This window comes from Pavona decussata, unplaced genomic scaffold, assembly GCF_977016875.1.
Source record: "Pavona decussata unplaced genomic scaffold, jaPavDecu1.1 SCAFFOLD_47, whole genome shotgun sequence".
NCBI lineage: Eukaryota > Metazoa > Cnidaria > Anthozoa > Scleractinia > Agariciidae > Pavona > Pavona decussata.
In genome coordinates, this window is record NW_028145469.1 from 933,338 (window position 1) to 958,162 (window position 24,825).

General features: G+C 36.1%; 2 protein-coding genes across 3 annotated transcripts; one reads left to right on the forward strand and one right to left on the reverse strand.

Moving 5' to 3' along the window:
• Positions 1–974: 974 nt before the first annotated feature.
• On the reverse strand, positions 975–12,340 carry LOC146482147 (serine/threonine-protein kinase 40-like). The gene is made up of 6 exons (XM_085107444.1): positions 11,673–12,340; positions 5,906–5,958; positions 5,226–5,341; positions 4,195–4,339; positions 3,495–3,614; positions 975–2,325 (listed from the first exon to the last, which is right to left on the reverse strand). The coding sequence occupies exons 1-6, from the start codon at positions 12,324–12,326 to the stop codon at positions 2,049–2,051; spliced, it is 1,365 nt and encodes a 454-aa protein (XP_084963570.1). The 5' UTR covers positions 12,327–12,340; the 3' UTR covers positions 975–2,048.
• On the forward strand, positions 6,498–23,945 carry LOC146482148 (uncharacterized). 2 transcript variants are annotated; one of them, XM_085107449.1, is made up of 8 exons: positions 6,498–11,195; positions 12,665–12,734; positions 13,322–13,463; positions 13,660–13,808; positions 20,742–20,918; positions 21,480–21,597; positions 22,388–22,450; positions 23,809–23,945. In XM_085107449.1, exons 2-8 carry the CDS (start codon positions 12,698–12,700, stop codon positions 23,936–23,938), a joined length of 816 nt encoding a protein of 271 aa, XP_084963575.1. In that variant the 5' UTR covers positions 6,498–11,195; positions 12,665–12,697; the 3' UTR covers positions 23,939–23,945. The 2 variants fall into 2 exon arrangements, with proteins under 2 accessions (XP_084963575.1, XP_084963573.1); XM_085107447.1 differs by lacking the exon at positions 6,498–11,195 and having other exon boundaries at positions 12,603–12,734.
• The last annotated feature ends 880 nt before the right edge of the window (positions 23,946–24,825 follow it).

Here is a 24,825-nt window from a genome sequence, read left to right on the forward strand (position 1 = left end):
TACTTATCGTTACGCCAGAAATTGCATTACGATAACGTAACATCACACACATGGCCTGACTCACGTTTTCTATTTCAATAAAAGTGTAAGATCACCTTCAGAAAACAGTACTCAGGATACATCTTAACTTTGGCGGGCTTCGTAATGCTAGCCGCGCGGGTTTAAGTTGTGCTAGCGGCATTTAGAAAGAGTACTCTTAAAATGCACTAAAGTGATGCATTTTGGAGAAGGGTATGATGGGTGTGGCAGTTTTCATTGTTGTACATCCCAGGTGTCCACCACAGTGTAAAGTTAGTGGAACCAGCTTTAAAATAGAGCTTGGTTCATATAGGTTCAAAATATATTTGGTTGTGAGGGTTTACTAAATTAGTTGACAAGATTCAGCCTTCCAACTATTGGTACCCAGTCAACCCAGATTTACAAAATTTCAGGTATATTGCCCCCTTAACGGTAAGTGCAGAAGCGCAAATCCGTTCCTCTCACGGGTTTTCAGCCCAAAGCAAAATAACACAATTCAGTTAGATAGGAGAAAGTCGGCTCGAGATCTAACAGAAATCTCCGGTTGTGTCACTTTTCTGGACGTAAGGACAACCTCACCAGCTATACAAAAATGTCCTGGAAAATTCAGAATTTCTAGTCTGGCGAAAGGAAAACACCTCAGCTCTTCAACAGTACGACTGCAAGAGTACTGTAAACTCAAGATATCGCGGCAAATTTTGTACGGTACCACAACGTTAAAATGTTTAGCCTCGGACAACCTAGGATACTTACGAAAGTTTGAGAAGCAACGCAAGTAAGAATTGCTTTCGACTCTCCATTGAAATCCGCTGAACAGTTTACTAGTAAACGCGAGAAATACTATCTGCAAGCATACAATAATATGAGCCTTCTAACGGTGGGATACATCCGATGATCAACATATTTGTTTTAATAAAGCGAAGTAGGAAGAGACATATATAATACGAGACTCGACAAACGGCGAATAAATATTTTATTGTCAGATTAATTTTTATAATACTTTTGCTACCGGCGGAGATGTCCCACGCATGCGTACTCGAGACAGGGAATCGCCAGTGATATATTGTAAATCCTTTACAATAGAATTGTACCGTTATTTACAGCTAACGTAAAGACAAAGGAAACATTGAAATCGACCCTTTTGCATCCTGTAAATATTTTGCTATCTCGACTAACATTTCCAAAGTAAAGGTGAACCCGTAAACGTGGATTATCCGAAAGCAAAAAGTGAACAAACCCTAGAATGTAGGTAGCCTTCCTCCAACCTAGAGCGTTGACTAAGAAGGGAAATAAGCACAAGGAAACACATCACCACTTGAAAACTTGCCTGAACTTTCCCGGCGAAAATGCTTCCTTTACGCGCCTGCGCGTGCGTACCCTTCTAAGTCAATGCAATCCCGTCCCCAGAGTCCATGCGCGCGCGCGTTTTAGGCCAGCGGAGGCCACACTACACGAGTCTTGTTTCCTTGATGCCGACCAAAAGGAACTCAATCCCCGGGAACGAGATGTCAATATACAATATGCTTGCAAAAGAGGTCAATATATGAATGGGCCTTATTTAAAACCCGTTGAGCCGAGAAAAAACAACTTCAAGAATCTACAAGAGTTAATTGGAATAAGAAAGAAACGACATGGAAATTCACTACAGCTTGCGCTACTAAACGACAACTAACAACATACAGCTCTGAAAGACGCGAAAACAGCAGATAGTTCGCGATATTTTAACGTAAACGTGAATATCACATAAATTTAGTTAGTATCTTCCCGTTAAACACGTTACCTCCTGAAGTCAAATATACGTAAATTTGTATGAATTTGGATAAAATGTACGAAGTCTGACCATTCAAACGGACAGTACTTTCACAATGAAATTTAAGATATATTTAAATTTTGAACTATTTGGAGGGAGACAGTTTATAAGCAGTTCGGTTTCCAATATTTTTTAAAGATATAAAGAGCAAATGGCTGACGTCGTGAATTTTCCAACAACCACCGTAAATTTTCGGTGGGCCCCGGACAAACGACGTCAGCTAAAGCAGATGACGATGAGCAAGAATCTCAGCTGCCGTCAACGGTCGGGCATCTTCGGAGATCCGTCGTATTGGCGGTTGCGTGAGGCTTTCGCGTGTGAGCGTGACTCTGGGCTCCTTGCTTGTCACGGTATCACGATATTTGGTTAAACGGAGTTCAAGTTCTGGAGGTCTTAGCCTCGACGAATTCTCAAGTGGCCCTTTGCTCTCCATCGACGACTCTTCGTCGATATCTGGAACAACTTGAGCGGGTTCACTTATTGTAGTTGACAAATACCTGTCGAGTAGCGAAGAAAAGAAGCAAAGTAAGCTAGTAATGTAATTTATATAATAAAGCATACTGGGTTGGCTAGGGTGTGTGTACCATGGGGGTGGGGTATGAGTCTAGTCTGAATGGAGAAAGGGGGGAAGTACTTAGAAAGACCCAGTAAAATTCCGAATAGAAAACCCCAGCCCTGAACATAGATGTTGTGGTTCAATTTTATCCTTGGTTTTAATTTTATTTTCCATTGTTTTAAATCATTATCATGCATTACCTGATTATCATACCCAAGAACAATAGGAAGATAAAATTTAAACCAAGGATAAATCTGAACCACAACATGGGCGTAAAGATCCTTTCGTCATTAGCTGTTACCTAAATGCAATAATACCCCCCCCCCCCACAACGTCCTTTGCACGAGGCTTATTTTCGAAATAAACGGTATTCAAATTCTATTAACATTAATTCTATTATTCATTAAAATTTGGGGATGGGTCCTGTGTTCCAATCTATACCCCACCCCCGACTTAAAATGGGGCTATAAAGCAACAAGCAAACGTAAGCGTTACTTTTCTCCTCTAGGCTACTTGTAGATGCATCTACCCACACTTTTTTCCCTGGGTGGGTGGGTGGGTGGGTAAAGCTACACTTAGGTTATTCTCCTTTGGAAGGGATACTGGTGCACTGCAGGATTACCGCCAACGTGTTGTTTGAAACAGTATCTACGCACCTGTTTATACACCTGCACGGGAAAGACAATACGGCGCAAAGTTCGCTGTTTACGATAGCTGGGATTTACTACATCCTAGAAGATTTTCTTGCACTGTTTCATGTGTTTCTCGAACCACTGTACAGAAAAAGATGGTGACTGCTACATTAAGCCATAATTCTATAAACTTCCAATCTAGCATACACAATGTTGTTAGTAGAGAAACGAATTTCGCAAAAAATATGGATTTGTGTGTGTCTATAGGTCCTGTAAGGTTCACAAAGTATTGTGGTAAAATGTGCAGCCGCCATCTTTTCTATACTGTGGATTGAATTGTGATTTATGAGTATGGAAACGCAAGCAAGAAAATCCTCTGGAATGCTGGGAACAGTTGGGGAAACTCCCACCATGAAACCGGGGACCAGGGCTTACGTGAGCCAATGATATTTAAATCCCAAAGTGTTTTGCTACTCACCATGCTGTCATGGTGTTTCTCAGGAAATCAAGCACGCCAGATGCAGTGAGTCTCTTCTGCGGGTCCAACATCAGCAGCAGCCCAATCAGGGATTTAGTGTTATCTGACACGCGACCATCACTACATGAAACATCCAGTGAGAAAATTTTGATTAAAACCATTCAATAGTGTGTACAAGCAACTCAGGTAGATCACATTTAGTGTCCAAGAGTACAGTGGGTCAAAAAATGTCCAAGACTACAGTGTAAGAAAATTTTGATTAAAACCATTCAACAGTGTGTGCAAGCAACTCAGGTAGATCACATTTAGTGTCCAAGAGTACAGTGCTTAATATACGGTTTCCCTCCCCTTCCTCTACAAAGTGAATAACAGAAGTCAACAACTGAGGGGTACTGGATGCACAAAGAAACCGGCACTAGTTTAGGACATTGTAACTGTAAATAAATGCATAACTGCTAACATTGGACATTAACAAGTGAAATCCTTCAACATCTGACATTAGCAACCGGCCCCTAGTTGAAGTGACTGTTACCCAAATGGTAGTTCTTTCCAGCCAACAATTAATTCCTCTTTAGCCAGTGAATTTGCCATTGAAAGGAAGCTACCCTAGATGACAAAGGCATTCCTCATGTGCAACTTGTTTTTCTTTCAAGTATATTTTGTTATATTTGCGTTATAGAAGAAGGTAAGACAAACATACTTTGGCAACAGAAACTCTGCAGTCTTAATCTTTCTGAATAGCTCATGTGGTATGCTGTCGTAGAAAGGAAATTGACCATATAACATAGTGTAGAGAACAACTCCAAGAGCCCACATGTCGCTAGCCTTCCCTGAATATGGTGCTCCTGCAAAAAAAAAAAAGGATAAGATAATTATTACTAAATTTGGTATGGTCGACTTAAACCTGACTCTCCCCTCCCCTGCTACAGTTAACTCTTTGAGCTCCAATAGTGACCAGCATCTAAATACTCCTTACAACATCTCAACATGATAAGGAATCCAGGTCATGGGAATGATCACCAAATGCAAAAAGTCTTGATCTTCAACATAAATGCCTTTCTTATTGCTTGTCTTATGTATTCCTACCTAGCCACCTCTTTCCTAATACTTTCGACAATCTCTTCACTCAAACCAACAAACACATATGTACTATATGTGTAATGCCATAAGTTATCGTCCATATCACTGCAGAACTAACATTAAACAGATTACAATCCTCGACCTAAGATTTGGAATTCCCTGCCTCATGACTTGAGTACATCCCCCAGCTGTTCTAGTTTTAAGATTTTGCTGTTCAAATTTATCGAGACAAATGGATAACCAGCCATGTTGACGATGGGCTGGCCTGATGTGATGAACTGTTCCATTGCCTGCTCTACCATCCGGGTGGGTTGTATCCAGCTAAAGATTATTAAGAAGCACATGCTGCTTGCTGGCCACACTTTGGACAACACGTCATTCGGGAGTTGTCTGCTTCTTTCTTTCACTCGCAAGAGGGTAGACTTTTTTGTCTCTTTGAAAGGGGGAACCCAAGCATTTCATGACAATGACTTAGTGAGAACAAAATAGATGAAGGGTAAAGGGTACAGGGTTTCAAAATAATACTTCTGCAGAAACTGTCTTGCATGTCTATATATCAGAAGGACTATTAAGAAACCAATATTTGATCAATGTAATAACTGACAACTCAAGGTTTAAAAGTCACAACATTTTTAAAAAGTAAAAACTCACCACTCAAGACATCTGGACTGATATACGCTGGGCTTCCTCTTTGGTCTTTCAACAAATCATTGTCTCTTATTAGGTGTTTACCCAAGCAAAAATTGGTGATTGTTATTCTTTTTGTCCTAAAAAGGTCAAATGCAACACTTAATTAAGAAGAAAGAAAAACTTAGAATGTTCGCAAAAATTATTTTTGTGAACATTTTTCTATTGTTACACATCCATATGGTACCGGTATTTGTAAACTTATTTTACTAAAATTAAGGTAGTGCTCCAATTTTTGCTTTTTGTTTCTTTTTCAGTACCATCCTGAAAAAGGTAGCCCTCAGGGTTGCATCCTGCTTTGTAATTATTATGGATGGCCAAGCACTTAACGCACCTGCAGACTTGTAATCTGGAAGTCCCAGGCTCAACTTGCCCTCTAGCTGCTAGCTGGAGTTGTTCTCAGTAGCCCCAAGTTCAACTCCTCAGCTGCGATTGCAAATAGCCAACTGTCCTGGCTTCTGCCAGTTGGGATTTTTATGTAACCTGTTCGGTTGTATTTGGATTATTTGTTTTCCATAATTTGAATGGAGTGCCTGAAAACTAGCTTGGTATAGCTAAGTGCACCTCCACTACAATCAAAGGATTTACATTATTGTAATTTTTTTCACACAAGTTATGTCTTGTTCCAAAATTGAATTATTTACCTTCTGTTTAGAACAATGTTCCCAAGTTTTAAGTCTCTGTGAACAATGTTCCTCTGCAAAAGAAGAAATATATAATAATATACATTAAATTATAGATTTCAACATTTTGGTTTTAACACCTAGGGAGTTTTTATTGAGAACTGAGTTCTTTGTGGATGGTCTGAATAAATGTAAAAAATTAGTGTTATAAATATATAAAAGAATGCTAACAATTGACTTATAATATAATAATCAACCTACATTTTGCATATTCATTTATACAAATCTGACCTGGGGCCTTACAAAGTCTTTCTTCCCTCTCATCGTAACCATATCATAATTAAAGTATGATTCTCTACAGGAGAAGTTTTGCTGTAAACCAGGGGTGGAAAATTTGAGTCACATTAATGAAAGAGACGATTGCAGTACACCATTTTTCTCCCAGCAAAAACAAGAAAAGTCAAGTCTCCCCGCCTTTTTATTTTTCTAACTTTCCCTGATAATTTTATTTATGTACATCCTGCCCACACACATCTTGTTTGCAGCTTTGAAAACAGAACAAGAAAAAAATAATAATAATAAAAAAAAAATAAAATAAACTAAATAATGAAGGGGGGGGGGGGGAAGGGAGAGCATCGGGGACATCTTTTCAAATTATTTTGAACAGGGATATCTGGCACAGAGAAACAAACTACAATTATTGGAAAACAAAATTAGTTTTCAGGATCTAAGAAATAAATTATTTAAATGAAGCGATACAATTAACTTTTGATTCCTTTGCCTTATCATTTTCAAATGACAGAATCAGGAAACAAATTGTTTTCAGTCTCAAACTTTAATCATACTTCCAAATGCTTAAATTTCCTGTTTTTCAGGTAAACATGACAAAAACCTAAGCTTACACTCTCCTTTTGTCACTCCCACTAAAATGTCAAAATGTTTACTCTCCTTCAAGTTAAAGCCCAAAATTTATACTCTTTGGCCGGGTAGAACATAACTAAAAAGTTTATTCAAAGGAAAGTACTCCTTTTCTGTATGAAGAGGGTGTATGTAACAATATTTTGAACTTAACCTACTACACTTAAATCCTCCTTCCTGTAAACAGTATCTTGTTATGGATTGATAGGCAAATGGCTGTGCCCACTCACAGAATACAGACTAGCTATCATCAAATACGCGCCCATCTAAATCCTTGTCAATGACGGCTGTCAAGTATTACAGTAATTTAAACTCTGTAAAGCATTAGCCATTATTCATCCTTTCAGTCATGCAATTTACATGTATATTCAACAAGTCCTGCTTCTCCTGATATTTTAATGCAACCTTTAATTTATTGGTTACAAATTTATCAGTTCACCTACTACACTTAAACCCTCCTTCCTGTAAACAGTATCTTGTCAAGGATTGATAGGCAAATGGCTGTGCCCACTCATAGAGTACAGACTATCATCAAATACGTCCCCATCTAAATCCTTGTCAATGAGGGTTGCCAAGTATTACAGTAATTTAAACTCTGTAAAGCATGAGCCATTATTCATCCTTTCAGTTATGCAAATTTATATTCAAGTTTCTCCTGATATTTTAATGCAACCTTCATTGGTTAATAAGTTTATCAGTTCATTGAACAGATTGACAATTGAACAATCTGATTTTAAAGTGACTGGATTAGACAACAAAAACAACAATTTATTTACAGATTCAGATTATATAAAGGGCTTGTCCAGCAAATAGCCACAAAGCTAGTCGAGACGGGACAAGACGAACACGAGAACATAATGGAAAAAAAATTACAGTAAATAACAAACATGCTGGAAAATGGAAAACTTAACTTTACATAATAATGCAGATTTAGATAAGGCTATACATCAAAATTAAAGTAAATTATATGTAATTTTTTATTATCAGACAACAATGATTGCTTATGAGAAAGGAGAACAAAAGCACCCAGGATATCAATAAGCACTCCAGAACACATGCAACCTTAACCCAAACAATGTTTTCTAGTGTGTGGGAGTATTAACCCACTGAAAGGAAACTCACATGTACAGATTTCCTAATTTCAAGTATGTGAATTATATATAAGCTTTTTTGCCCACGTAAGTGAATTTTGGTTAACATTCAAGTGTAAGAATTTTAGTTAACAGAGGATGTTATAAAATACACGTCTAGCGCCCAAAGGAAAAAATCCCATGATTGGAATACCTTAGTACAGAGATGGAAATCAACACCCACCTGAAAGATTATCTTGTTTAAATTACAACAGAACCCAGTCGCAACCGAAATGAAAAATGTTACTAGACTAAGTCGATAATCCAAAAGTTTAAATTTAAAAGGGGACTTGAATTGAAAGATTTTTAATATGCCTAATCATCTGTGAAAAAAAAAATCTAACCATTTAATTTTTTGAACCCTCACAATTTCCTGTATTTCAGATAAAACTTGGCAAAAACCTTTAGTTAGTTACACTCTTCTTATTTCACTCACACTAAAATATCAAAATATACAGTATACTTCGAGAAAAGGGCTGCAAAATAATACTCGTTGGGGCTGAACATAACTAAATAGTTTATTCAAAGGAAAGCACTCCTCTTCTGTATGAAGAGGGTATACAAGTATGTAACAATATTTTGAACTTAATCTACTCCACTTAAATCCTCCCTCCTGTAAACAGTATCTTGTTAAGGATTGATAGGCAAATGGCTGTGCCCACTCACAGAATACAGACGAGCTATCATCAAATACACCCCCATCTAAATCCTTGTCAATGACGGCTGTCAAGTATTACAGTAATTTAAACTCTGTAAAGCATTAGCCATTACTCATCCTTTCAGTCATGCAAATTTATATTCAAGGAGTCCTGCTTCTCCTGATATTTTAATGCGACCTTTATTGGTTAATTAACTAATCAGTTCATTGAACAGAGCAACGATTGAACAATCTGATTTTAATTAAAGTGACTGGATTAGACAAAAATGATTGTTTACAAAAAAGGGTAAAAAAAAAAAAAAAAAGAAAAAAAAAAAAAGAAAAAGTGCCCAGGATGTCAATAAGTGCTCTGTGTACAACCCGTGTCTTTGAACCTCAAGAATGCAAGCAACCTAAGTAACCCCAACAATGTTTTCTTTATTGTACTAGTGTGTGGGAGGAAACCTATTGAAAGGAAACTCACACAGATTTCCTCATTGCAAGTACGTGATCTTATTATAATATGATCAGCATTTTCGTCCACGTAAGTGAATTTTGGTAAAGTGTTCAGGTATTTAGGATTCTGGTTAATGGAGGATGTTATAAAATACTAGCACCCAAGGAAGAAATTTTGCGATTAGAATAACGTAACATTAAAGGCTACATATTAAAGACACGGAAATTGACAACCCATGTGAAATATTATCTTGCTGAAATTACAAGTGAACCCAGTCACAACCTTAAAAGAAAAAAAATGTTACAGGACTTTTAAGTTGATAATCCAAAAGTTTAAATTTAAAAGGGGACTTGAAATGAAATATTTTTAATATGCCTTCATCTGTGAAACAAACTCTAACCATATAATTTCTCAAACCCTCAAAATTTCCTGTTTGTCAGATAAAACTTGGCAGAAACCTTAGTTACACTCTTCTTATTTCACTCACACTAAAATATCAAGATATACAGTATACTTCAAGAAAAGGGCTGCAAAATAATACTTGCTGGGTCTGAACATAACTAAATAGCTTCTTCAAAGGAAAGTACTCCTCTTCTGTATGAAGAGGGTATATGTAACAATATTTTGAACTTAACCTACTACACTTAAATCCTCCTTCCTGTAAACAGTTTCTTGTTAAGGATTGATAGGTAAATGGCTGTGCCCACTCAGAGTACACTATCATCAAATATGCCCCCATCTAGTAAATCCTTGTCAATGACGGTTGTCAAGTATTACATTAGTTTAAACTCTGTATAGCATTAGCCATTATTCATCCTTTCAGTCATGCAAATTTATATTCAACAAGTCCTCCTTCTCCTGATATTTTAATGCAACCTTCATTGGTTAATAAATTTATCAGTTCATTGAACAGGTGGACAATTGAATAATCTGATTTAAAAGTGACTGGATTAGACAACAACGATTGTTTATGAGAAATGAGAATAAAAGCACCCATGCAGGATGTCAATTAGTGCCATGTGTACAACCCACATCTTTGAACCTCTAGAACAAGCAACCTTAACCCTAACGATGTTTTCTAGTGTGTGGGAGTAAACCTATTGAAAGGAAACTCACACAGATTTCCTAATTGCAAGTACGTGATCATATTATAATACGAGCATTCTGTTCCACGTAAGTGATTTTTGGTAAAATGTTAATAAAGGATGTTATAAAATACTAGCACCCAAGGAAGAAATTCTGTGATTGGAATAATGTAACATCAAAGGTTACATATCAAAGACACAGAAATTGACCACCCACATGAAATATTATCTTGCTGAAATTACAAGTGAACCCAGAACTAAGTTGATAATCCGAAAGTTTAAATTTAAAAGGGGACTTGAAATGAAATATTTTTAATATGCCTTCATCTGTGAAACAAACTCTAACCATATAATTTTTCAAACCCTCAAAATTTCCTGTTTTTCAGATAAAACTTGGCAAAAACCTAATTAAGTTACATCTACACTCTTCTTATTTCACTCACACTAAAATATCAAGATATACAGTATACTTCAAGAAAAGGGCTGCAAAATAATACTCACTGGGTCTGAACATAACTAAATAGCTTCTTGAAAGGAAAGTACTCCTCTTCTGTATGAAGAGGGTATATGTAACAATATTTTAAACTTGACCTACTCTTAAACCCTCTTTCCTGTAAACAGTATCTTGTTAATTTTACGCAAATGGCTGTGCCCACTCACAGAATACAGTATCATGAAATTAAATACGCCCCCATCTAAATCCTTGTCAATGGCGAGTGCCAAGGATTACAGTAATTTAAACTCAGTAAAGCATTAGCCATTATTCATCCTTTCAGTCATGCAAATTTATATTCAACAAGTCCTCCTTCTCCTGATATTTTAATGCAACCTTCATTGGTTAATAAATTTATCAGTTCATTGAACAGGTGGACAATTGAATAATCCGATTTTAAAGTGACTGGATTAGACAACAATGATTGTTTATGAAAAGGAGAAAAAAAAGCACCCAGGATGTCAATAAGAACTCTGTACAACCCACGTCTTTGTACCTCAAGGACGCAAGCAACCTTAACCCTAACGATGTTTTCTATTGCGTGGGAGTAAACCTATTGAAAGGAAACTCACACAGATTTCCTAATTTCAAGTACGTGATTACATATAAGCTTTTTCGCCCACGTAAGGGAATTTTGGTAAAACGTCCAAAATGGTTAAGGATTTTAGTTAACAAAGGATCTTTATATACGTCTAACGCCGAAGGAAAAAATCCCATGATTGGAATAACTTAGTAAAGGTTACACAAGTCTTAACACAAATCGACAACCCACGTGAATGATTATCTCGTTGAAATTACAAGTAAGCCCAGTCGCGACGGAAAAGAAAAAAAAAACATATGTTACGAGACTAAGTCTTTAATCCAAAAGTTTTAATTTAAAAGAGGATTTGAATTGAATATTTTTAACATGCCTTCATCTGTGACTTACCTGGGGAACCCAGACCACACAATAACCAATAACGATTCGAGTTACTTTAGAAAGAAATTTCTCAAGCATTGAGTTCTCAATACTTTAGAAAATACAAACCTGAATTTGACCGATATTAATTTGTACTTTTATAAGCTTACCTTATGCAGGCACTCCACCACTCTAACGATGTCGTGAAATATTATAATTGTCTCTCTTTCGGACAATCGCTTCTCTCTTATCACGTAATGTTGTAGGTTAATCAAATCGGCAGTTTCCGTACTAAAATCATGAGCACACAGACAGTCCAAAACTAAACAAAGGCGATGTCGAACGCGATACTGTCTTGCAACAGCACTTTGCTGAGAGCGGTGAATCGTTGTCGCGGTATTAGAGTCTTTATCGGGAGGGATTTCTTCGTAGTATTCGTCTTTGAACAGTCCGTGATGGTGTACAACGCCATCTTGATCGTGTAATAGCGAGAGAAGTGAATACTCAGTGTGTAACAACATCTTCCCTTGTTTGTCGTCCTGGCTTTCGCGTCCCGGATCCGCCAATGTGAGGATTTTGATCGAGTAAAAGTCATCTGTGCCATCTTTTTTAGCTAAACACTGAACGATGCTTCGTACAGGCGAATTGCCCAATCTAGGTCCGAGTAAATACGGCCCAGCGCGCTTCAGTGTTCCACGATTCGAAGCTCTAATCAGAGTCCTTCGCGAACTCAGCGAGGAATTACTATTTGATGAAGATTCTCCTGCTTCAAGGCAGGACGCCTTTCGTTTCACGCCTGTTGTTCCATTGCTGCTCGAACGCATTTTCAACAAGGAACTTCGCGAAACAATGAGAAGTAAACGTCGTTTTGCGGTGAAGAGAAATTGAATTTCTTCATCGGAAGTGATTCCATTCAAAAAATTTATTTGGAATACAGTCCCTCCCGGTCAAAGCAACGCGTTTCGAGACTGGAACGAGGAAACAATCTCGAACTTCGTGTGTTTCCTTTCTTTTTAATTCAACCCCACGGAAACTTATATAAAACCCTTCTAAGATCAATTTAATTCAAAGCTGAATGTAATTTTGCAAACGAGGAAAAAGATTAATGCTTAAGCTTTCAATAATTTCATGTCATCCATATGGATTTGTTGCCATGGTGAAGGACGCTAACACGTGGAGAACCACAACACAGAAAATGGCGGAGGTGCTTGTCAAAACTTCAGATTCCGGAGGTAACAATTTTTTGGATCTTGTGCTGAGAAAGGGGCAAAGTAATAACCACTTACTGCAACAAAAGATTTATGACGATTGAACATCAACGAACAGTCTAAAATCAAATTTACCTGAAAAGCGAACAGCTACCTAATACAATGAGCTATACCATAAGCTTTTTGCGTACCTGTTGCCTCTTTTGATCCTGTCGGCGCGTTTTACATGTAACATCCTTTCAATCGTTATTATTTCACTTTTAACATTTAATTTTAAGTCTACATTTCAGTGTCTAGTTGAAGATAGAATCATGATTAGCTTTTCACGAATCGTACACGAAAAAAGTTATTCAAGTTTTTAAAATATAGCTCCTTGATGGGACGCTGCAAAATAATTTCATTCAGTTAAGTCTGTTTCTCCATGTGATCTTCTAGAAGAGAATTGTTTAAGAAAGACAACAGATAGACTATTGAGAGTCCTGAGTTCAGTCATTTAGTACAGTGTAATTTAATTGAAGCTGCTTTTGACCCAAGAGCTAGATCATGACAGTGACTTGTGTGGGGATAGAGTTACTAAACGTGATTCATATTGTATTATTTTGATTCATCAGGTATCGATACACATCTGTCAAACCCAATTATTAAGCCATACTACAGGGATGGTTTTGGAAGCAAATCAATTGGAGAGCCAGAATGGAGACCCCACCCCAGGAATGCTCTTTCCGTACCAGGCAGGCTTGATAACTCAGTAAGGTAGGTACAACCCACTCAGCATTAAAATTCAATTTCTCCTCACAACAGTCAACTCCCTGTTAGGGGTTGACACATCATTGCTGGCATAATTTACAGTAGAATACTATAGGTGTAGTATTAAGCATAATGCAGGTATAGCACTATTTTGTTGCTTTAATTCTAATGTTCTAAAGGTTCTGTTGTTGTATTTGTTCAGAGGTGGTAATGGCCTTGACTGGTTTTCAAGGCTCCGCTGTGCTTCACTAGAGGATACTACATCTCCATCTACTACATCTCCCAGGGAAACAGGACAAGAAGGAGTGCATCACAGTACTAAGGACAGTGTTAGTTCAGCAAGAGAGCGAGGTATAGAATGTAAAAATTTTGACTGACAAAAAAGAATTCAACATGCGTAAAGTCAGATCTAGCTAGTCATCACCTAAAGGGTGGATGGGTGGGATGGAGTCCTGACCCAGGTGGAAATCTTATTAAGATCTTGTAAGATCTTACAAGATCTTGTAAGAATCTTGTAAGAATGAAAATAACACTAAGATCTTAATAAGATCTTGTTAAGATTTCATATCGTAATAAGATCTTACAACAATTCTTAATAAAATCTTAATACAAACTATACAATCTTCAGCATTTTAAGATCTTATAAGATCTTACAAGATCTTACTAAATTCTTGTAAGATACTTGTAAGAATCTTGATAAAATCCTCAACCTAACGATCAATAAGATCTTAAACAGCTATTAATAAGATCTTATCCATTTCTTAATATTTTCTTATTAAGATCTTATCAAAATTTGTGACAAGATCTTATTAGCAATCTTGTTAAGATCTTAAGAATTAACTTACAAGAATCTTGTTAAGATCTTACTATACACTGTAAATTAAAAATAAGATCTTAAACATATTTTGATAAGATCTTACCTATTTCCTAATGTTTTCTTAATAAGATCTTAATTGAAATTTGTACCAAGATCTTACAACCATTCTGATTAAGATCTTACCACCTTACAATTATCTTTGTAAGATCTTAGCATAAATAAAGAATAAGGTTTTTTGAAAACAGTTCTTATGAAGATCTTGTAAAACAAAAACAAAAACTTCTTCTTTGGTTCAATTTTTTATTAAGATCACATAATATCTTACAAGAATCTTGACAGGATCTAAGAGTAAGCATGCCATCAAGACTCTCACACTGACTGTGATAATCTCTTTACTTTCTTTGAAATTTAGTTGTTTGTTGTGACATCTTGTACATCTTAATACTGTTTTCTTCAGTGTTTTAAGTTGATAAACACTATGTAGACATGTGTGTTTCTAAACAAAGGCTTAAAAGATAGGCATGTACTAAAACCAGGAACACCAGAACACCGGAACACTCCGGAACACCGGAACACCCCGGAACACCGGAACACCCCGGAACACCGGAACACTCTGGAACACTGCAACATTCCGGAACACCGGAACACCGAATTTGACGGTGTTGTTTTGTTTTCCCGTTACAGACCATGTAAAAAATAAAATGTCAATGTAATTTGTCAACCCACGTATAAGGAAAGAGCTTAGAGCTCGTTAGGTGTACGTGTATGAGATCGAATTAGAATTTAGAGGTGTTGGTTTCAGGATTAGGGAGGAAAACAGGACAACCCGGAGAAAAACAAACAACAAACTCTACCTTCATATGACGGCGGGTCTGGGGAGCGAACCAATTGTTGGAAACAATTATCTTCAGACCCATGGAACTGCAGTAGGTACAAAAATGGCCGTTGCATTTGCAAACATCTTTATGGCCGTTATTGAAACAAAAATGATAAGTCAAAGCCAAAAAAAAAAAAATTGATTGGAAACGTTTTATTGATGACATTTTCTCACAGTGGGGCAGTGACAAAAAGGAAATTAACCTGTTCTTGAACAAACTAACAATTAAATTTACGGCCGAAATTTCAGAGAACGAGACAAGCTTTCTTGGCACAATTATTTTTAAAGGAGAACGTTTCAGTAATGAATCGATCCTAATGAATTGATCCAGACGAATTACAAGCCTACTGAAACCTTTCAGTATACACATTATATCTCGAGCCGTCCACTGGGTGTGAAAAGAGGTTTTATTCAAGGCGAAGCACTCAGACTACTGAGAACAAACTCTTCTGAAACAACGTTTGAAGAAAGTATCTCCAATTTTAAATCGCGCCTCATAACGCCCGGATACCCCAACAAGATGATACAGACAACGTTATCGGAAGTCAGCTTCGCCGAAAGACAGTCGGCTCTTCAACAAAAGAAAAAAACTCGTAAACAAATATTGCCTTTTGTTACAACGTACCACCCATCGGTGAGTAACCTTAGAAACATGTTGATGCAAAACTGGAACACAAAATCAGCCTTTGCTGAAAAGCATATTCAAAAATCTGCCAATTACATCCTACAAGAGAGGACAATCTCTTAAGGACATGCTCGTTAGGGCAAAAATATAAGGCATCGTACATAAAAATGTACACAATATAACGCAGTGAGCCGTACAGGCCGGTCATTTCTATTATTATCACTGTTGTAATTGGAAAAGTGAAATATTCCTTTAAGAGCTACAACTTCCTTCTACGGGAGTGGAATTTTGCGTATGAGATTGTCGGGGGGGGGGGGAGGGGGTGCCTTCCTTTTTTTATTCTTTATTTGTTCCTTTCTTTACCTCCTTACCTGCTTATTTCTTGATTTCTTCATTTACTTATTTCTTTCTTTCTTTATTTTTTATTTATTCGTTCTTTCTTTCTGTCTTTCGTTTTACTTTTTTTCTATATTTTTAGCGCCTGCTTCTAAGCTCTTTCGTGTTACGTGGGTAAACAAATTACATTGACATTTTATTTTTTACATGGTCTGTAATGGGAAAACAAAACAACACCGTCAAATTCGTTGTTCCGGTGTTCCGGGGTGTTCCGGTGTTCCTGGTTTTAGTACATGCCTAAAAGATATGACTGTTAAGACATGCAGTTTGCAGTTTACAGATTGTATTTGCATAAAAAAAAACTAAATGCACAGTCCTTCACTGAAACTCATTTGTGAAAACATTATTACTTACAAACCTGCATTAATGAATCTCAACTCCATTTAATGCCAGAAAGAACAAAAATGCTTTAAATCATAATTTCTACGATTTTCATGCACAATGCTAGCTTTTAAAATGAGCAAGAAAACGTGGAAAAACGTGGAATCACAGCAACACCGGGAGCCATCTTGGATTTCATTCAGTCTGGGAAGACTGGGCACCATTTTGGTCCGCAGATATGCCACTGCAGACTCGGAGAAAAGACCGTTTCATGTTAGATTTTAGGCGGGATTCAAGTATACAGCACATATTTCCTCTGGATTTTGCCTCTGTTAGCTAAAAAAATGATGGCTTCAAGCAGCAAACTGTGGACAACCACATTTTAGAAAGAGGTAAGTTTCGTTACCAATTATTTTGTGAAAGACTGCTTGAAAATGAGTGATCTTCCACGCGAATTACAGACATTTACATATGCATGCTGCTTCTTGAAGATTGTTGAGGTGGTCATTCCCTATTTAGTTTTTATATGAAGCCTTTGCAAACGTTTTTACGGAGTAATTTGTAGCCCGGTTGATATCATGACAGAGTTGGTATAAGCTGAAGACTTGAGTGATTGATCTTGATTTGGCGTGAAGATCAGTTTATGATCTTCGTGGAGTGTATGACTCATTTTACTCACATCATGAATTGAACTAACAAGATTGTTATGGGTGAGAAGCTCACTGCAACATTGTCTAAATTAAAGTTAATGGCAGCTTAGTGGTCACTGTGATCACTAAGAAGAACTGATTTAAAGTGCACAATTTTCTGTTTTACTGTAGATTTTCAACTCCTATCTCCATTTTGTTGTCAAGGTTGAGACTCAAGACTGCAACTTCAGAGTCAAGTCAACAAATCCTGCTCAATAAACTCACTTATAATTATGACTGCTGGAATCTATTTTAACTGATTTAATTTTGTTGTGAATTGTGACTTCTGCTAATTCTACTCAGGAACAATAATACTAAATAAAATTTTGTAACTTACATAATGGCAGTATTTGATCAGTACTTGATATCATAGTTGAAAACAGCAAGCATTAAATTATAATTAAAGGGAACACTAAGTAACAATCCTTTTGATCAATGCAATCATTTTTTCTTATAAATTAGGCTTTTATGAACTTGTCAAACCTGCATTAGGAATAGTAATATTTAGCACATTGTAAATGGTTCAGCCTACACTCTAGAGTTTGTAAGCATAAAAGAAATGTAAATGGGCAATCGGCTTAGAGAAATCCTCACAAAATAACTGAAAAGTGGCATTCTCGTGCAGTTCACACAATGATGATGTAATCCTGCTCTTCAGTGGGTTGTGGCTTAATCCAGCTACATTCCATCCCCAACATTTGTAAAACAAATAATTATTGTTTTTAGTTGCTTCACTGAGTATCTCTTGTATATTGGTGCCATTCTTTTGGCTGAAAAGTTGAAAGGCTCTGCTCGCAAACAGTATAAACTCTCAATAGTTGTTGAAACGCTGCTCCCCTTTCCTCTTGGTCAATGGTGTTTGAGCAAATTGGCATGCAGGTCATCATTGCTTCCATTGTACTTTACTTAGGAGGAGGAGGGAGGGAGACACTTCTAACAAACACTGTTTCAACATTTTGACGCCAATAGAAGGCTGCTGTCAGCATTTGCTCAGAGGCAAACAGTACATGATGATTTGACCAATGGAGGCATAATTATTGTTCTAATTGGTAGCTTTTTAGCAAGGAAATTAGCAAAAAAATTAGGAAAATAGCATAAAAAATGATAACTTGTTCTTTTGTTTTTAATTATTTTTCTTTTTTTCTCCACAGGGGCATACAGGATAATTTCAAGCTTCCATGTTTTCTTGCTTTTGACATGCAACTGAAAGGAATTATTGGGGTTTTTTGTTTATTTTTTATTCATTTATTTATTTATTTATTTTTTAATACTAAAGAACATTATTGTACCAGTGGAAACCAAGCTTTTATTCATATGTACAAGTGGTTTTAAGGTTGCTTCTTTCTTGGGAAAATAATACTGGCAAATAATAATTCTCTGGATTATTTAGAGAGGCCTTAAAGCTGCCAGATTAATTAAGTCAAATAGATTATTATTAGACAAGTGCTTCATCAATTGATGCAAATAGAAGAAAAAGTTACATGTAGAACTTTCTCCTAGTCTAGAGAACATTTGTTGGTAAAGGTTTGTTTCTGTCACTCTTGTGGATTACAATAATAATTATAGTGCTGTTGATCTTGTGAGCATTCATCACAAGAACTTGAATATATGCCTTGTAAAACAGCTGTATATACATGTAGCATTGTAGTCAATGAAAGTTTTCATCATGTTAACTTGTGAAGATTGTTGTGATAAATTTATTTCACAATAGCCAAGATTTAGCAATAAAAAGGTTATCACACATGATTTTTCTTGTTGGTTATGGTTTAATAATGGCCCATCCTTTGAATCTAAGTGCTATGAGGTACATATAGATTTTGTATTGTAAGCAAGCTGTGATCAAACTCTCAGGAACACATGATTCTAGTTTAATTTTGAATGAACCAGTGTACTGGTCATTGCCAGAAACGTCAGGGCAATCCAAACGAAAATTTAAGTATACACTTCAGGTTTTTCCCTATTTTGCAGCTTGCTTGAAAAGCAAAATCAAATCTTGGCCCTTCAATTTATCCTGGTAATGGATCTCCCAAGACTTTCTACATTTTTATTTGGTAAGATTCTGACAATATCTTAGAAATACATTTGAAGAGATCTTGTCGAAATCTTGTAAGATATTGGAAAGAATCTTGTAAGATCTTGGTAAGAATCTTATGAAATCTTGTAAGATCTTGGTAAGAATCTTATAAAGTCTTGTAAGAATCTTATGAAATCTTGTAAGATCTTGGTAAGAATCTTATGAAATCTTGTAAGATCTTGGCAAGAATCTTATGACATCTTATAAGATCTTGGTAAGAATCTTATGAAATCTTGTAAGATCTAAGTAAGAATGTTTTCAGATCTTGTGAGAATCTTATAAGATCTTACAAGATCTTGTAAGAATCTTGTAAGATCTTGTAAGAATCTTGTGACAAGATCTTGTAAGATTCTTGTAAGATTCGTAAATAAGATTCTTAATAAGAATCTTGATAAGAAACTTAATAAGATCTTACTAAGATCTTAATAAGATTTCCACCTGGGGAGGGATACTCCCTTATTTGGCCTAGACAGGGATGTGTGGTTAACAGGGTATGGTTTTTCGGCCTCTCTGTCCTGAACGGGGTATATTTACTGGTAATTTTATGCAATTCTGACCAAAACAGGTATGGTTGATGGGGGAGGGGTTGAGGGCCCACCCTATGTGCTGGAAGCTACTTGACTGTAATAAGAAAGGAAGGACTTCAACAAAGTACATATTTGTATGCCTTCACTGTTTGAAAAACACCTCAGACTGTTAAGACTATTGGCTAGACTATTGGGGCTAGAATGCGCATAATTTAGAGGAATATTTGTATTATTATTATTATTATTATTAAAATGTGAAATTTAGACAGGGCACAACAGCTTTTATTATATAGCTGAACTGGTCTGCACTGAAAAGGAGCATTCTGATTGGCTCCCTTCAATAGTCTGAATTTTCCTATACAGACTGCTAAGATGGACTGCTTGTGTTACAACATATGTTTGAAATGAGCAAAGTACATCAATGATTGTCATTCATTTCATAGTTAGTCTTTTTAAGGATTATGTATAATTTTGTCTTCCGAATCTTGAATGAACCAACTTTGCATTTTTCCAACAAGTTTCATGTGGACAAGGAAGGAACAAGCGGGAAAGCCTATATAATAAATGTTATTGAACTAGCTTGTTCCGTCTTCTCCTTTTTTCCCAATATGGACCTCTTGCTAGTTCAGTATATATACATTAGGAGATTTTATAGAACATGGCCCAGACCATTGCACATGAGTGTTGTGGAGTCACGATAAACCCAATGTTTACAAAAGCCATTGCAATAGCCTGATTCAAACATAGGGACAAGATGTACTTGTGCAAGAAAATGCTATTTGGCTAATTATAAATTGAATCTCATGAGTAGGGAGTCATGTAGCCGTGAAACCACCATCTGTATACCAGTGGACAACAAGTGCCATTCACTTCCCATGGAGAATTTTCCTTGTATGCCAATGTGTATTGGATGGTTTCTTTCCTCTTTCTTATACAATTTGTTGTTATATTTTTCAAGCTGATGATGCTCCTAATTGTACAGCACCTGCAAGACCAGTTTTAGTTGAGAGAGAAGAGAAACCAAGACAATACCAGCCTCAGATTCAATATGACACTTATGATGATTTTGAGAGAATTTACATGAGAAGACCACTGGAAATTTCCCTGAAAATGTCTGTTGGAGCAAAAAAGAAAGGTTTGTGGAAACTCTAAAACATTTAATTGAGGATTGTTAGTTTTACAGCAAAATATATGTAAGAAAGTGAGTTGCAACTCACACTCATGTATGTTTACAGGGGTCGCAAATAGTTATAAATAAAAGATGTCTTGCAAGCTGTCTCAAGGCGTAAATTAGGGTCGGGGAAAACTTTGTGTAAGGTGGTACTAAAAGGGGGCCCCTTTGGGCCATTTTCTTGAAAGTCCCAATAAGGGGCCCTAATTATTTTTTTGAAATGTTTTTTATTGACTTAAGTGACGGATCACGAGAGTTCAAATATCAGCCTTAAAGACAGTAAAATGAACACTGAATCTTACTACAATTTGGGCCTCAGGTAAGTAATATTGGCCCCTGGCTCCTTTTACTATTTCTTCCACTGCCTCAAAAAGATACTGTTTACAATTTTTTTTCTATTATTATTTTAATATAACTTGTCATCTTTCTGTGACTGTAAGGCTGAGTTTCACCCCTGAGCAAACTCTACATAAAATATTACTAGAACAATTTTTACTAAACATTTTTATCACTTGCCTTTTTCAGTGTTTGATCAGAGAAATGGCCTCCCTGCTGCCTCGCTAGGAGACAAGAGTTATCTGGTGCCAGAGTATTCCTCAGAATTTCACAACCAGGGTAGCACAAGACCAGTCATCAACTTTGGGTAAGGAATCTCACAAATTGGTAACTCCAGTCATACAGTGATTCAATCATGCAGGTACAAATGAATGTTGTGCTGCTAGCACCAAGGACACAAATGGTGGTTCATAGAATTACCTCTGTGTAAGTGTAAGTAGCGTATGAAGTAAAAGTGCTAAATGAACCCATGAAAATATATACTGTATGTTGATGCCCTGCTGAAGAAATGTGCACAAGGTAAAGAAAAAATCTTTGACCTCAACAGGAATCAAATTGAATTGAACATTTTTTTATGGGTTCATGTAGCACTTTCACTTACACTGCAGTGTGAATTCTCTGTACCACTATTTGCATCCTTTACTTTGCCTAGCAATACAACATTCATTTGTACCCTTCACCTTCATATCCCGCAATTACCGCCATAATGCTCCTGTCTTGCCTTGTAGCTTACTTAGTAGAGCAATGCATGATTAAATCTGGAGGTTGAGGGTTTGATTATTGTTGAGATCTTAGTGTTATCTCCCATTTCCTCACTTAAGGGCTAATGCTCAGTAGGAAGTTTCATAGGTTCATACAGTGAACAGTGTTTGCTACTTCATAGTAGGAAAAAACAGGTACATTCTTTAAAACAGGAAAAGACATGTGAAAATGTTTGCTGTTAGATTTCAGAAAGTATTTAACTTCCTTTTTCAAGTATATGCTGGTTTGAAAGATGCTCATGGACATCTTATTTTAGAACAACAGCCTTACTGGTCTTTGTTGCTTAGCAAGTGGTCTGAGCTCCAAAGTAATGGTTTAACTGTTATTTTTAACAGGGGCTCTCCAAGATATGTTCCTGACACATTTGTTCCTTTGCAAGACTTGCCATTAAAACCAAGGTAACTGACTTATAACTGGACTTCATTGGCTTTACTTCAATCAGATCTTTCTCTGTAAAGTAATTGATTGAATATTACAGTCAATCCACATCATGTGTGACCAGTATTTTTGAAATTTGAACAGAGTTTTGAAATTACAAGTCAGTTTATTGGCTAGTTTATTGGCAGTATAAAGCTATGAATTTTTCTTTACATATTTACAGCATTTTAGTATAATTTTCAAGAGTAACAATAATTATTTCTATTTATTGTTTCCCAAGTATTTTGAATCTTTTTTTTAGTTAGTGCGTCCTTTTCGGAAAGATTTCCAGAGAAATGTTCAAGATTCCATTCAAATGCCGAACATTACAAAGAGGAATTGGAATGTTCATTTTATTTTCGGAAATACTGGCCACACCTGGCATAGACTAACTGTAATATACTCAATAAAAGTTATTTACTTTACCTACTTTTTTTGCTTCTCCTTAATGGAGGAAGAAACTGTACGGATTGGGAATGTGAACTCTATTGATTGTTACTGTGCCTTTCAATAACATAGACTGAGAAGTTCAAGATTCAACCAGACATATGTTTTTCATTGCCTTCAATCAGACCTCTTAGAAAATGAAGTTGTTTGGTTCATCAGAGTCAAGGTCACATTCAGTTGCTGTGATTGGTGGATTTTGACCCACTTACTCATGGTTGGTTAAGGCCCATTTAAACGATTTCAACATTTGCTTCAACGTGCATTCAACACTTTGTTGACAGAAGCAAATGTTGGGGGTGCTTGAACTGTGGTCGTTCAACATTGTTGAAAGTGCAAAAAAATGTTGAAAGCTCTTTTAAGTGTGTTGAATAAAATTTAAATTGGTTTAAACTTTCACTCAACATCCCTTCAACATTTCCTTTATTCTTATAATAAAAATGTTGATCGGCGTTGAAGCCGTTTGAACACTCTGATCATCCAACATTTGACCAACATCCATTCAACTTTTGTTGAATGAATGTTGGTCAAATGTTGGAACCGTTTAAATGGACCTTTACTGTGTTTTCGTGGTCAGTTGATTGTCTCCATAATAATAATAATAATAATAATAATAATAATAATAATAATAATAATAATAATAATAATAAGTTCAGAAAGTTTGCATGTAAAACCGACTTGATAATATTAAGGGATTGAACTGATAATTTTTTACCTATGACTGGAAAATTGTAGCAAACAGATGTTGTGCATACAAATATCTGTGCTTTATTTATTGAAAGTGTTGGACCCTGATCATTCACATAAAACTGACTTTGTTTGTTCCTCAAAAAGCAAAATAACAACACAAAGTATTTTTATTTGTTTGAGCATGAATGTATCCTTTTTTTGTCAGGGTATCATTTGAGGAGAAGGAGAAAATAAAGCTGAGAAGACAAGTAATAGATGAGGTGAAAAATCTGGATAACTGGCGACCTGCTGATCCTCTAACACCAGTTATGCAGCTCCCAGGAACGCATGGATAACATTTACAGATTTTAGTGAAAATTGAATTACTGATAGATAATTAAATAATTTCCCATTCAAGTTCTATTTATCAACAATATTTTATCTCAGCCTGGATTCTGAGGATTATTTTTAATTAGTTCATCTAGGTATTCATATTAACTTGTTTTTTTTTTTTTTTCCTTGCACTTCCTTATTTGGAATATTTAATGATTATATATGCCTGTACTATTAATGAAGATGTTTTGCTTACTGTGCCTTTCAACAACATTTGAACTCTAGAGTTAAGATTCAACCGACCATTATGTTTTTCAGTTTATCACTGTATCAGATCTCTTAAGAAAAGAGGCATTTTTCTAATATTAACACTGGTCAGGGTCAAAATGCCACACTTGTATGTTGTAGTTGGTTCAATCCACTTTTGTGTGGCTATAGTGTGCACATCTGTCTCCTCCCCCTAAAAAAATTATGCACGTTTTTTGAGAGAAGGAGTCAGATGTGCACAGACTATATTTCTGAGACCTGTCATTAAATGATGTAACTGTGATATTTGACAGCAACTTAAAAGTGCAAATAATTTTTTTTTTGGTTTGGTTTTGAAGTGACCAGAGTTTGCATGTTATTAAATTAATGGTGTACTTCAAACAATGCAAATTAAATTTTCCCAAGGGAAAAACCTAATCCACTACCTTTTTTCAAAAAAAGAACACTGATTAGAAACAGTTAAAAATTGGTGTGTATATTTTTAAACATTTTCAATTTTTACAAATCTTACGAGTGCACAATGATATTTGATACATACATGTATTTTCGTGTGTAATAAATAGTCTTTAAAAAATTCAGCCATATATTTTTAATGAACACATTCTTACGCAATGCTGTACATAGGATGATAAAGACATTTTGT